Raw genomic sequence first — 15421 nt, forward strand, 5'->3', positions numbered from 1 at the left:
GCCCCTTTCTGCCAATTGGTCAACCAAATCTGAACCGGTGACGTCATCCGTTGTTTCTCTGTTCCATTAAACAAAATAATAGACCTTTATTTATTTATGTCATTATTTTTTAACTGCAATCTTTAGAACAACGAACAGGGGCAATAACATAAATTACAATAAAATATAGACTAATAAACAAAGACCTAAAAAAAAATAATAATAATAAAATTACTTGCCCACCGCCCCACCGTCATTTTGCATTTTTATAGAAATAATATCAATGTAGTTCAGCTGGACAGCACACAATCGTCCGCTTCATACAGCACGAGCAACAGTGGACGAGACGAGTGGGGCAGTGAAATCACTGACAGAATGATAGTGGAGGCAGAAGTGCAAGAGAACTTTTGTTAATAAAAATATTTATAGCTTATATTGTGTTGTTTAATATAAGTGAGTTTGTCTTTGTTCATTTGTTGTTGTAAAAATTTTACATTAAAGCTGTACATTGTACATTTGTTTGTTTACATTATAATGATGAACCATAAACTGTGTGTTCGTTTTAAAGGGGAAAATCCAAATACCTTGATTTATTAGGTTACAGGATATAGGCCTATTGCATGTCATCCGTCTTAATTGTTTTGTTGATAAAATTTTGTTTAATATAAGCAAGTGTTTTTTGTGCTGTTTTACTGTTGTTGTGTTTTCATTAAATTCATAATGATCCAAAAACTAAGCAGTCCTATTCGTTTGAAAGTAAAGGGAAAAATCCATAGGTCTTTCATTTAGGCTATGTGTGTTACATGACGTCTTATTTGTTTTGTTAATAACGAATAATACGTTTCGGTCAAACAATGGGGGAAGATATAATGATTAAACATTAAAGATCAAAATATCACTGATGCACAGTGTTACAGGTTACATGTTGAGCAAATAATAACGTTACTGGCTTCTTCCATTACATTTGGTTGGAGAGTCAAGTCAAGAAAGATTTTTTTTTTTACTGTAATTTACAAACTGTACTTAGTTGGTGATCCAGTGTAAATATATAATACAGCATACAATTGCAGTTTTTAGTTTAAACATTGTTTATTTTTAATGCTAATATTTTCCCTCCTGGGCCCACCCAGTAGCTGACCAATCGGTGGATGGCCGAACACAGTAAAACATCGACTTTTTAAAAGCCTAAGTGTTAGCTATTTATCATCGTTTTACTTAAGCGTCTGGGCTGTGCACACTTATAACTTAAATCCTGGCAAAAAGAAACATTCCCATGGTACAGTACAGTAAAATTATATTCTCCATCCTTGGTACCTTCAGCCGATTTTCATTACAGTATTTGCACTAACCATGGTTTGCCCAAAACTGAGCATATAATGTCTAAAAGGAAAGTTATGACTGCTTTTGCGCTGTCTAGTGGGTACCGCAGCTTCACCACTCTGACTTAAATCCATAAAGCAAAATAAAACAGGCTGGGTGCAGATTAAAATTTTTGAAATAAATATTTCTGTGAAATGCGTTAGGTTGCACATTAGAAAGCCCAGTCAGAGGACTATCATTTTGTTGAAAAAAAAAATCATTTTAAAAAAATACTCATTTTAAAACTGAAATAGGTCACTACCATATGTTAAAAGAAACAAGAAATAGCAAAGCGACAAAAGCTGTAAAGTTCTTGGAAGTCTTAAATTTATTGTTTGAATAATTGTAACTATTTGTACTTTATCCGTCATTTATCCGCTTTCTACCGAAATTGAGCCGAAATGTAGCTTTTTCGTTTTTTTCTGAGCAAACGAAAAAACGAATAAAGGAGCTGTTTTCTCGTTTCTGCTTATTTAATTTTAAATTGAAAAACAAATGATCAAAACGTACACGGACCCAGTGCCAATGCCAAGCCTTAGTTTATACTCTTACTCACTGAAACACTAGATTATTTTGAGAACGAAACTGCCACGCTACTAATGTAGTTAAGTTACTGAAATGCTACACACTGTGTTAGAGCATCACCTGTGAGGCAGGTATGTTCGGCGTGGTCTTACACTCAGCCAGACCCAGACTATCTGTGCCGTGACTCTCCAGACACAAGCCACCCTGTTTCAGGAGACTGTATGCTGCTTCCTGCTCTGGGATTCTGACAAACACAAGCAATAAAGACAAATCACATTCAGAACAGACTTGAGAGTGTTAAATGGCATTCACTTCAAATACAGTTTTGTCTGGCAGTCCATCAGAGTCCAGACACAGTCCAGTGAACGTGACTCACTTGAGTTCAGGATAAACGTTCTCAAGATACCAGCGGAAAGAGTTACAGTTCAACTTCCGTCTTAATGAAAGCCGATCCGCAATACTGTACAGAGAGACAGAGAGAAAGAAGGGGGTTAACAATACAAAACAAAACAAAAATGACCTTTAATGGCCAAAAATCTATTTTAAAAAACATGCGAACAAAACAAAACAAAGATGTTGGGAATTTAGAATTGAATCAGGAAATCAGTGCCAGTGCCAAGACTTAGTTTTAAAGGGTTCAAAGTATTTCACCCAAAAGTGAAAGAAAGAGATGTTTAGTACAATATTCACTGTGCTACTTTCTATATAATGACAGCACACAGTGACCAGGGGACGTCAAGCTCCAAAAAGAACCATAAAAGTAGTCCATAGTCCATACTACTTGTGCACTGTATTGATTATGGAATATTGTGTAAGAATCATATTAAAATGTATACATTTAAAACATATTTAGGCCTAATTTAAGATTGATGCATTTGAATTGCACATAAAATGTCCATCCATTTGGATTACACAGTTTTAATATGAACAAAATAATAAACATGATTAAAATAATAGAATATGTGATCCATATTTTTCACTCATACATAAATGAAACAAGGTCAGATTTCTGCATTAGAAAATCATGACATAATTTATGATTAATTATTTAGGATAGAATAGGATAAACTTTATTTGTCCCAGAGAGGAAATTTATCTTGGGCAAAGTAGATAAATATATAAACCTGGATATTGTGTATTCAAAATACATTTGGTTCAGTGTGTAAACTTAGTCAAAGACATGCCATCATGTCACTGTAACCAGAGCTACATAAAAACACTGTGTATAGTAGTTTAAGAGACAACTGACCTCCCAAAGGCCTTGCCCTGCGCTGACGGTCTTGCCGCATAGTAATACTGTTTATACTCATCCATCCAGACCTCAGCAGCTCTCCGCGTGTTCCTGCAACACACACAGAGAACATAACAGCCATTCATTCACACACTCCAATGAAAAACATATGATTATAAGATACATAATAGCCAATTTACTTGATGTAGGTGAGTGCGTTGCCCTCCGGGAAGTCATAAGGATGGCGTTTCCTGAAGACGTGGCCCACGCGACTGCAGGGCAGGATCTCGAGACTGCCGCCACACATCCACACTCTGAACGACAGCTCTACAACGGAAGAGAACGATGATGGAAATAGAAAGAATTACATTTATGCATGGAAGTAAACACAGAGACATTTAAAATATTGTTCTGAAATAGGAAAAAACACTTTGATAAAGCAATAAAAAGCAACACAGGCTTCCCTGTAGATCTTTTTGTCCTAGGCAGCCACGACTGCGAGAAACAGGATATTTTGTTGTTTCTGTAGTGTTGAACACACACTGAAATCTCATTTGTCCAAAACATTTCTCTCCTGTTAGTGTTAGGTTAAACATCAGATACATTCTGATGGACCCTTTTCAGGGTCAGGGAATGATGGCAAACATCATCTTCTAAACAATATTTTTTCCTCTTTTGGAAATTCATGCTATTGTGGATTTTGTCTTTTGCCGTCAGGGCAAAATAAAATGCAAAATGATATATTTGTCTTGTCACGCAATAGTTTTACTTTCAACGTGGACAGAAAAATTACTTGTGGAAAACTTGTTGCACTGCACCTAGATATAACATGATATAAGGGATAATAACAAAAATATACAAAACAAATATACAAAAATATAACATTAAAGCATTTTCCATCAAGACTCTGATTTATCCAGTAGAGGGCTCTAAACACAAATAACTGTGTAATTTTAGTATCACAGTTTAGCACCCACTTATAGTTTTTATTAATACAGTAATGTAATAATATTTGAAATTGTTTTCTTATGTTTTTGGATATGTTTTTCTTGTTCTAATATTTTTAATATAAGTAATTTATAGTAATTAATATAAGCAATCTAACTTCTCATATAAGTAAATGAATTACTAAACCTAAAGACTGAATAATTTTGTTGTATGCTTTTGCCATTTTTTTTTAATTGTCTCTTAATTAATTTTTATATATTTATTAAATTTTAATTCTTATAAATTGTATATATTTATACATTTTAGTGTTTGTTATTTTAGTACATCAAATTAAAGTAAATAAAAATAGAAATGTAGAAAATAAAATAAGTTACATTTTTTATTTTATTTTGTTTTAATAACATTTATTTCATATAACAAAATTGTGTTTTATTATTTTAGCTTTAGTTTTAGGTAAATACATTATCCCTGAAGTATGTTTGACTGTAGTAGTAAGGGCAACTAAACCATACACTTTTCTTTATTCAGATCTAGCAGCGCTGTATGACTTTTAATACTAGCCTTGCTAAACCGTTTACTGGATATTTGACACCTAAACACATTCACAGCAAAGGAGTAAAACCATTTGAACATCACTTACCAAAGTTCTCACCACCCCAGATGTCCATGTGAGTGTCATACTGGCCCAGGTGATTAAACCAGCTTTTATCCATGACGAAGATTCCTCCAGCAATTACAGGAGTCCTGCAACAACAGTGGTTGGTATGGACATGTTATGGTTTCCAAATGTCTGAAATCCCTACAGTAATAAAAAGGCTTGTTGTTTTCTAACAACTTCTGGGTGCTTGAATTTGTAAGTCTTTTGTTAAAAGTTTGCTTCCATTTGACTGTTGACCTAGAATGTGAAATGTCAAGTCTTTTCTTTGTGTCCAAGTTTCTAAAACATTGTAGATTTCTAGATTTAAATAAGGTTGAATGATTTCCAATCTACCAACAGACTTTCTTTATGAAGAGAGAGAGAGACCTGATTGGTTGTGTTGGGTCGTTTCTTGCCATTTTCTGTTCTATAGGAATCTGCTCCCATTTGAAGTGTAAACTCCAGTCGAAACCTGATGTCAGAGGGGAAAAAGTGAGAGTTATTTCTGGACCACTGAAATAAACACATGCAATTATTTTTAATATGTCAGCAAATCAGTCGACTATATTTGATGGCCGATGCCATACATATGAAAACCATTTCTACAATGAAATGTAATTTATTTTGACATACTAAACTGAAATAATTACTTTATTAAATAAACTTAATAAAACAAACAAACAAACATAAAAAAAACCCTGTATAATAATCAGATTTATGATTCCGTAACTTCTTGATTCTGTAATCCTGTTATAGTATTTTTCACAGTATTATATGCTTGACTGTAACGCAAGGAGTAGTTGCAACACTGAAGTCACGGGTTCCATTCTCATGTGAAATAAGAACTGATAAAATGCAAATGTGTACCTTGAAAGCAAAGTTGCTTTTCATAAAATGCATAATGCATTTATGCAAAGTATTTTTTTTTACACATAAAGAATCAGTTCAAAACAGTAATAAAAATGCACTTGAATAACATAATAACAGTGCACTGCAAACTGTGAAACATATTTTCTTAAATAAAGAGCAGTTAATGCTAATTTTACAAATGGGATGAATATGACATAGTGGCAAACTGGACATATTGCACCAACATTTGAAATCAATGATTTAAAGATTACATTTGCATCTGCGCTCAAGTGCTGGTGTTTTTGAGCTGTGAAAACAAAAGTCCCATCAATGTCAAAATAAAAGATGCTTCTGACACTCATCAGCAAAGCAAATATGCCAAATATCAGATGGTATATCAGACTCTATTTACTGATACCTTAAATTAACCAGATTATTGTGATTGCTGCTATATGGTTGCTCAGAGGTTGCTCCTTTAAAGCTCAGGAGATCTAGTGTTCTTGCTTATGCCTTAAAGGAGAAGTCCACTTCTAAAACAAAGATTCACATATAATGTACTCACCCCCTTGTCATCCAAGACGTTCATGTCTTTCTTTCTTCAGTCGTAAATAAATAATATTTTTTGAGGAAAACATTTCAGGATTTTTCTCCATATAATGGACTGATATGGTGCCCCAAGTTTGAACTTCCAAAATGCAGTTTAAATGCGGCTTCAAACGATACCAAATGTGGTTGTAAATGATCCCAGCCAAGAAAGAAGGGTCTTATCTTGCGAAACAATCGGTTATTTTCATTAAAAAAAATACAATTTATATACTTTTTCATCTCGAATGCTCATCTTGTCTTGCTCTGCCTGAACTTTGTGTATTCTGGTTCAAGACAGTTAGGGTATGTCGAAAAACTCCAATTGTATTTTCTCCCTCAACTTCAAAAATCATTTCAAAATCATCCTACATCGCTGCAGAAGTACCGACCCAGTCTTTGCAAAGTGAACATGCAAAGAAGATCGAACACCCTTAACAAAAAAAGCTAAAACGGCGATATAGGGCGATTTTGAAGTTGTGGGAGAACATGAGATGGGAGTTTTTCGACATACTTTAACTGTCATGAACCGGAAAAAAAAACTGTCCAGGCAGAGTAAGAGAAAAGACGAGCGTCTGGCATTAAAAAGTATATAAACCGTATTATTTTTCTGAAATATCGATCGTTTCGCTAGATAAGACTCTTCTTTCTCGGCTGGAATTGTTTATAACCGCATTTGGGATCATTTGAAGCCTCATTTAAACTGCATTTTGGAAGTTTAAACTCGGGGCACCATAACAGCTGAAATGTTTTCCTCAAAAAACATAATTTCTTTACGACAGAAGAAAGAAAGACATGAACATCTTGGATGACAAGGGGGTGAGTACATTATATGTGAATCTTTTTTTTGGAAGTGGACTTCTCCTTTTAGTCTCAAATGTTTGTCTCCTAATATTCCTTGACAAAAATAAAAATAATAACAATATAATATATGTGACCCTGGACCACAAAACCAGTCATAAGTAGCACGGGTATATTTGTAGCAACAGCCAAAAATACATTGTATGGGTCAAAATGATTGATTTTTCTTTTATACCAAAAATCATCAGGATATTAAGTAAAGATCATGTTCCATGAAGATATCTTGTAAATGTCCTACCATAAATATATTAAAATTTAATTTCTGATTAGTAATATGCATTGCTAAGAACTTCATTTGGACAACTTTAAAGGTGATTTTCTCAATATTTTGATTTTTTTGCACCCTCAGATTTCAGATATTCAAATAGTTGTATCTCAGCCAAATACTGTCCTATCCTAACAAACATACATCAGTGGAAAGCTTATTTATTCAGCATTCTCATATGTATAAATCTCAATGTTAAAAAAAATGACCCTTATGACAGGTTTTGTGTTCCAGGGTCACAAATTATATATATACTGTAAATAATACTAAAATAAGCACAGTCTGAGATTTCTAAGACTCTAAAGGAGATTTTTGGGGATTATTCTCAGGAGAAACATCTAAGAAGTTTGTTCTTCATATACTCTCATTGCTTCTGGGCAGAAGCAAATATCAAAGAGATTAAATTGACAGATTAAAGAGATGTTCTGTATGGTAAAGCAGATCTCTCACCTCCTCTCAGGTCTGCAGATGCAGCCAGGTAGGCAAAGTTATCCAGACTGATCACATCAATGATGGGACTGACCACACGCGTGTGATCCTACAAGAGAACACAAACCACAAATGACCAGTGAAATCAGGGGTAAAAAGCTTTAAAGGCGTTTGATTTATTTAGTCTCCATGACCAATCTGCTGAAAAAAGCTGAAATGACTTGTACAGCATATTTGACTATACTTAACATTTTAAGGCAGCAACTGAAACTAAGATTTTAAGATGAATTAGTTGGATTTTTTTTTTACAGTGCATGAAATAAAAATTCATCTATTTTCTAAAGGCATATTAGAGATCTTTGATTAATGATTAATGAGTAATGATTCATTAAAATGTTAGAACTGGATCTTCTAAAACTCTGAAACCATCAAAACAGATCAGCCTAAACCGGTAGAATTATTTTCTGTTTCTCTATCAGTAAAAGAAAAAAACAAAATCCTTTTTTTTTCCAAAAAGGGTCAAATATAGTGGGAAGGACTGTGACAGTCAGAAGGGAGAAAGATGTCAAATTTATCGTCACTCCCTCAACAGCTATATTACAAACCCCCTCACAGCAGCTGTATTTTAATGCCAAGGAAATTTAACACAAAGCATAGTGTTATATATCCACATTAAATATTTTAAAAATGAAAAAGGTGGTTAGATTTAAGATGTAAATTATTGCAGAAATACATTATCTGATTGTGTGTCTCTGTGGATTTGCAGCATTCACTGATGCAGAGCACTAGTGTGTCCTTTGCAAGGTGTGCTAGTCTGAAACTGAGCTCGCTGCTATGCGTATACCATTTACAAGGATGTAAGCATGCATGTGTCACATAAAAAAACTTGTGCCGGGGAAGTTCATATTACAACTGCATAAGAAAATCAAGTGTTTTCAATTAGATCTGGCACTGTTCACAAACACGCTGAACTCTGCGCTCACAGCTTGAGTATGTGCGGGGAAGCCCAGAAATCCATCTGCAACAGACCCCACCTACAGCAGATTCACAGATTCATGCAGCGCTTGACAATCATGAAGGACATCAGGAGACTCCACTCAGAAGAAGCCCACAGCTTGTCAGTTTCACTTGCTTATAAAAAAGTATGCAAGATCACTAATCAAACTGTACTTGTACTGAATGATTAAAATAATAATAATGATAAAAATAATTTAAATATACTTTCAATACTGTTTTATTTGTTTTATAGACTTAGAAAAAATGTAAAAAGATGTATTTATTTTTATTTTTATTTTTATTTATTTTTTTTTTTTGTAAATCTAACTTTTATGTGACATTTCACAAAATTAAAAATTAATTTTAATATATTATTTAAAGGGTCATCGGATGCCCAAGTTGATATGATTCTTTAGGGTCTTGATGAAAAGTCTATAACATTTTCTCAACTGTAGTGTAAAAAACACCTTTTTTACCTTGCCAAAATCAGCTCTGCAAAAATCCTCCTGTTCTGGTTGATCGTGCTTTAAATGTTAGTTTTTCTCGACTGCTAAAACACTATAAACTATCTTTTGAACAAAAATATCAAAAAACCATAATGCCATTTTTCAAAAAGCACACCCATTTCGATGAAATATAAACACTATTCCCCTGATTTAACACATGAGTCAGATTTGGTGAACTGTTACTGCAAAACTCTACACACAAATCCCCACATTTCTCAGTGCTTACACCATGTGGTCATTTAGAAAGCACTAGCATTCAATATTGTTCATTCAAGTCTAATATGTTTGAGCTCAATTAGCACACAATTACCCAAGTGGAAACACTAGAAGTCAAAATTTATCACACATCAATCAGAACCTTTGATGAAGATAAAAGGGCCAAAGTCAGATTACAGTTTGGTGCTTTTCTCAAAACTACTTGTTCAACACTCCACATATTGTCATGTTGCTCAAAATGTATTACATGTATATAGTTCTCTGTGCTATAGTCCCTCAAAACATCAAGTCATTAGCTCATCGTATATGTCTTTGCAGATAATGCTACATTTTTTAATCGAGTTGTCATAAACTGTCAAGCATATTCTACACATTTCTATTAGACTTATGGACTTACAGACTAATGTAGAGACTACAGACCAACCAATGATAAAGCAGTTCTCTGAAATAGCTCAAAGGTACATCTCAACATCTCATGAACCTTCAAAAAAATCATATATAGACAGAGGACAACACAAGAGTTACAAATTCTGACAGAAGACTTTCTAATGTATATTTCCGCCTTTGCCCATATTTCTTTTTCTTTTCTATTTCACAATGACTTTGTAATGTATTTTCTTTTTTTTTAATCTTGATATTTTTTTTGTCAGACCACTAGTAAAAGTGTAACTGTGAATCCTATCCGGTCTTTTTCAATCAATATCCCACATACAGTAATGTGTAATTTCGAAGAGGAAGAGTAGGAGGTGAATGAGGAAGAGGAGGAGAAGGGGGAGGAGGACGACAACAACAACATGGAAGAAAAATAGGAAGGGCAAGGGCAAGAAAACAAGCAATTTCATATATTTTAGATTATGCGTGCCAGGGTTGGATCAGGCATGCAAGAGGATTTTACCCCCACTGCCTGTCCAGGACCAATTTAGTCTGTGATGTTGAGGAGGTTGTTTGGCCTGTCCCAGACCAAAGACAGCATGCTGGGGAAGAATAATTATTTCTGTTGATGTTTGCTGTTTTGTGCTGTACTCTACAGTACAATAAATTATGGATTAAAACACTTGGAAATGCATACATTTGTTGTGTTCATCATGCAATTTTTTTTTTCCAAGCAACACTTACCAGTTTTCGTAGTATTGTTTTGAATTGATCTCATCAGTGTGTAAAAAGGGTTTGTGTGTCATGTCTGAGAGAAAAAGTTTTTTTCAGCAAGATTGAGTTGTTTTGAGTGGAGAGCTTCATTTTGACCTGAATATAGTAAGTTTGGGGAATTGAGTTAGAAGTTACAGACTTATGTTTAGAGTTTCGCAAAAAAGAGGCATAATTTCAAGAAATGTGTTTAAGCAATTGAGAAAAACTGTAATAAGGTCTGCTCGCCCCGCCCCTCTCTTCCCTCTGTGGAGTGACGAGTCTGTTTACTTTAGCCGCATTTTGCTGCGTTTAGCCACAAAACTTGCTAACTAGCACGTTATTAGGAAAGGTGATCGCAAAGATTCATTAAAAAAAAACCTTATACTCACTTCTGCTGTAAGTGAAGCTGGGTCACAAATTATTCGCACAAACATAGATAAAATTGTAAATTGGGAGGCGCATTCTCTTCACAAACAAAAAGTCATCCAATGCGTCTTCAGCGGCTCAGATGTCGGGAGTAAATGACGACCACTATGTTCATTATAACATTCAACAACAAAACACCTCAATTGCTTGGGTGCCATTCTTGTCTACGTCCCTGCAGGCCCGGAGTCAAGGGGGGGCTTAGTGGGGGCTTAGCCCCCCCTATGACGCCATGAAGCCCCCCCCCCCGCAATGATCTGAAGGACCGACCTTCACCTCTGGAATACGATTTTAAACGCGAAAAGCTAAATTGAATGCGATTTCAACCGAAGGGTATCGCTCCGATCTGATCTGTACCACCTCAGATTTTATTTGACCCACTCCAGCGCCCCCAAAACTTGTTGACTTTAACCATTCAATGTGGACAATAACTGGTGTATTTAAACTTTAACTGCTAAATTCCAACGTGCTTTTGAGCCTTGTATGGACCTGAGCCAAATAGAAGCGCTCAGTGCTCAGTGCCCCGTTTACAGATTAAATAAAAACCACTGTGTAGATTTTTATCATTATTTGGTAGATGTGTACATACACTGCCAACACACATTTATGTTCAACTTTGAATCCGTTTGTGAACTTTGCATCCGTTGACCCCTTTAATATATAACATATATATATATAATAGATTTTTTCCCCCTGAAATTTTAGGTGTGAAACTAGTGGTAATCATTCAAATTCTGTTAGAAAATATTACATACTTCAGAATTCTGAATTTCTTTCTCTAAAAATTTTGAAGCTGTAGCTTCATAATATCAATATTTACAACTAATTTCTCCCCCAATAAATCTGCTGTTTAAAAATACAGATCCATAAAAATATGTTGTCTCACTCCATGTATTTCAAGCTGTTTCTTTGTTTGAGTTTAACAATCCGACTGACTGTTGCTCAAGGCTTCAAACACTGATTCTCTTTCAATGTGCTGTTTGAGAAGAACAAACAGTGTGTGTTTCCTTCTGTATGTATCATTATATTTCATACAGCGCTCAGATTATTCATGCGTCAGTATGCGTCAACTCATATAATTTGACTGAGAACATCACACAGACATTTGGCTGCTTAATGATGTGATCACATATATATAAACTTGAAGTATTAAAAAAATAATGACTCCTGAGTCAAAAATTGGAAAAACAGGAACATCCATGGACTAGTCAAACAGAAGATTTCATTCTCCTTATGCTGCTAAAGTGCCTTGATTTTACATTTGATATAACTGCATTTACATATTTACATCTGAAGAAAATCTGGCAGACGGAAAAGTCCACCCTTATGTCTTCAACAATCAGCATGATTCGAGCAATCACTCTGAATTGCTGCCTGCCGCACAAACACATAGGCTCAGATACAAATTGAAGGTATACTAGGCTCTTGGCTTCATAACAAAGCTCTTCTGCTGCAGAAAACTGGTTGAGGAGATGATGATGATGACGATAATCGCTCCTGATGATTTAGGACGAGAGAGGCTACATGGTGCAGCTGTGAGAAGACAAACTGCCTTTCTCTCGCTCTAATTCTGGGAAAATCTCCCTCTGAAGAACCAGACTGGACTCTGGCCATTTATGACTCATTACTGACTCTCAGCTCTCACAATGTTAAAGCTGCGTCGGAGGTCGCACAGCCCGAGAGTGCACAAAGAGATCAAGTATCCCAGATTAAAAAAAAAAAGAGATCAATTTCTACAGTAATCTGGTGCAAATTTTTCTGTCACTAGGTAGAAGCTTGTGAAATTAAGTAAATGTAACATGGGCAGGTTGCATGACATGCATCCCTCTAAAATGGTAAATAAAACTTAACAAGGTAAAAGAAAATATGAACTAGACTAAAAAAAAACAGGTTCACGCAGTGAGAATAAACATGACCACAATGTGTTTTGCACTGCGAGAGAATGAACATTCAAATGAAATGCTTGAATTTCCAAAACATCAACCACTTTGTGCAATCTAGATTTAGGACATTTGTGTTTAATTTTGTGTAATAAACAGTTTTAGAAGTGTTTGCATCACCACTCGATGTCCAATGTAATTTAAGCATTCATGCAGAGCTGTGCACTTCTGATGCTCCTCCCGCACTAAAAACTGACTTTAAAATGTTAGAAAAAAATGGCTAGAGATTTCCTAAATCCATGATGATAAATTGCAAATATTGGCCTCTGATTAACTGGACTAACTTTCACTATGTGACACGTTAATTTGTAGCAGAAGGTTTGATTGCATGCACAATGTCTGATGTCAGCAACATACTACACTACCTGTCAAAAGCTTGAAATAATTCATTTGTTGTACAATGTTTTAGAAAGATGTGAATATGTGAATATATTGTAAAATGCAATATACACTACTACTAAGATTTTTAATGTTTTTAAAGAAGTCTTTTCTGCTCACCAAGCCTGCATTTTTCTGATTACTGTTTAAAATTACTGTTTTCTATTTGAATATATTTTATAATGTAATTTATTCCTGTGATTTTAAAGCTGAATTTTTAGCATCATTATTCCAGTCACATGATCCTTTAGAAATCTAATATTCTGATTCAAAAAACATTTATTATAATTATTATGTTGAAAACAGCCGAATAGAATTTTTTCAGGTTTTTTTGATAAATAGAAAATTCAGAAGAACAACATTTATCTGAAATAGAAATCCTTTGTAACACTATAAATGTCTTTATAATCACTTTTGATCAATTTAAAGCATCCTTGCTAAATGGAAGTATTAATTTCTATAATTTCTTTCCAAATAAATAAATAAAATAAAAATATACTGACTCCAACCTTTTGAATGCTATAGTGTATAATGTTACAAAAGCTTTTTATTTCAGATAAATGCTGGATCTTACAAAAAAAATGCACTCAATTGTTTTAAATATTGATAATAATAATAGAAAGTGTTTCTTTAACAGAAAATCAAATCATTAAAATGATTTCTGAAGGATCATGTGACACTGAAGTCTGGAGTAATGATGCTGAAAATGTAGATTTGATCACAGGTATAAATTACATTTTAAAATATATTAAAACAGAAAGCAGTTATTTTAAATAGTAAAAATATTTCACAATATTACTGCTGTATTTTGGATCAAATAAATGCAGGCTTGCTGAGCAGAAGAGAATTCTTTAAAAAACATTAAAAATCTTTTTGACTGTTAGTGTATTCCTGTGATCAAAGCTGAATTTTCAGCATTATTACTCCAGTTTTCAGTGTCACATGATATTCAGATTAGTTAATAATATTCCAAAAATTACTTGTTTTAGGCTTCTTTCAAAAACATTAAACATTTTAATTATTCCATATGTTTGACTGGTAGTATATATGGACAGTTTTTTTTTCCAGTGTAAAAGTTCATAAAGCCTATTTATTTTGCTCATCCAATCATGCACAGTTTCATTTCACTGGTGCTGAGCATTGTTTTGTCCCTGTTGTCTTACTCTGTCACAACAGATCTGCAATCCATTTCTAGGTCATGACCCACCAGTTGAGAAGCACTGATCTATATTAGTTTCTAGTTTTATATTATTTCTAAATAACTGTGGAGCAGTTATAATACATATTTTTTTTATCTGTAAATATTTTGCAGTTATATATTTAGCTGTACGTTTTGAGGTACTGTAGATGAAATAGTCTAAGGGAAGGCACTTAACATATTTTACCCCATAAAAAAATAAATTATTATGTTTTAGAAGGTTTTTCATTTTGATAGAATTTTTTTTGTTAATAATGGAACAGTGATGTTTTATGGACGCCATACTCATGTGGTCTGACCAACAGCAACAGGTTTTGCACAACAAGAACAACAACTTCAGGCAACGTTTGTGATGACATGTGTAATGTTATTGTGTACAGCGGAGACGTGAGCAGACGCACCTCTTTGACTCTCTGGATCATGGGCTGCAGCCAGTCTGCATTGACCTCACAGTGACTGTCCAGGAAGGTGAGGATGGAGGCCGAAGCCGCAGACGCTCCTCTGACACGAGACCGGATCAGACCTGATCACACAAGTTTAACACATATTCATTACAATTCATAACAAACTCAACACATCACCATCTCAAAATAATAATAACAACACTAAAAATATATTTATTAAGTGCACAAATGAAGCTTATCAGTTGAGGGCTGTTTGTCATGCTAAGCTTTGTGCCATTTTATTACATGAAGCTCATCTGTTAATGTACTTCTTAAAGCTGACAAAACAAACCTTAAGCAGATACAGACTACCGTTTAAAAGTTTGGAGTCTACTGTTTTAGAAAGAAGACTCTTGTATTCCCCAAGGCTGCATTCGTTTGATCAAAAATATAGTACAAACTGTATTTTTACAATTTAAAATAAGTGTTATCTGTTTCAAAATATTTGAACTCTTTCTCCAACACTGACAGACCTTTCCAGCTTTGCATGTTTTCATTGTTATATGGTAGGAGGTGCTATTACACTTATTG

The 15421-nt window shown here is 34.3% G+C and overlaps 2 protein-coding genes across 2 annotated transcripts in view; one reads left to right on the forward strand and one right to left on the reverse strand.

The window, feature by feature from the left end:
• The window catches only part of nol10 (nucleolar protein 10), a 327975-nt gene that overhangs the window by 160606 nt on the left and 151948 nt on the right, over nt 1-15421 (forward strand). The gene's annotated exons all lie outside the window — the stretch shown is intronic.
• Nucleotides 1-15421, reverse strand: part of galnt16 (UDP-N-acetyl-alpha-D-galactosamine:polypeptide N-acetylgalactosaminyltransferase 16) — a 56837-nt gene that overhangs the window by 8684 nt on the left and 32732 nt on the right. The window contains exons 6-13 of the mRNA XM_051133237.1: nt 14849-14970; nt 7687-7774; nt 5067-5151; nt 4683-4786; nt 3295-3421; nt 3113-3205; nt 2240-2323; nt 1984-2107 (exon numbers count right to left, since the gene is read on the reverse strand). Coding sequence (XP_050989194.1) covers nt 1984-2107; nt 2240-2323; nt 3113-3205; nt 3295-3421; nt 4683-4786; nt 5067-5151; nt 7687-7774; nt 14849-14970 — 827 coding nt within the window. The remainder of the gene's footprint in view (nt 1-1983; nt 2108-2239; nt 2324-3112; nt 3206-3294; nt 3422-4682; nt 4787-5066; nt 5152-7686; nt 7775-14848; nt 14971-15421) is intronic.

The sequence above is a fragment of the Labeo rohita genome, chromosome 17, assembly GCF_022985175.1.
Source record: "Labeo rohita strain BAU-BD-2019 chromosome 17, IGBB_LRoh.1.0, whole genome shotgun sequence".
Classification (NCBI taxonomy): Eukaryota; Metazoa; Chordata; class Actinopteri; order Cypriniformes; family Cyprinidae; genus Labeo; species Labeo rohita.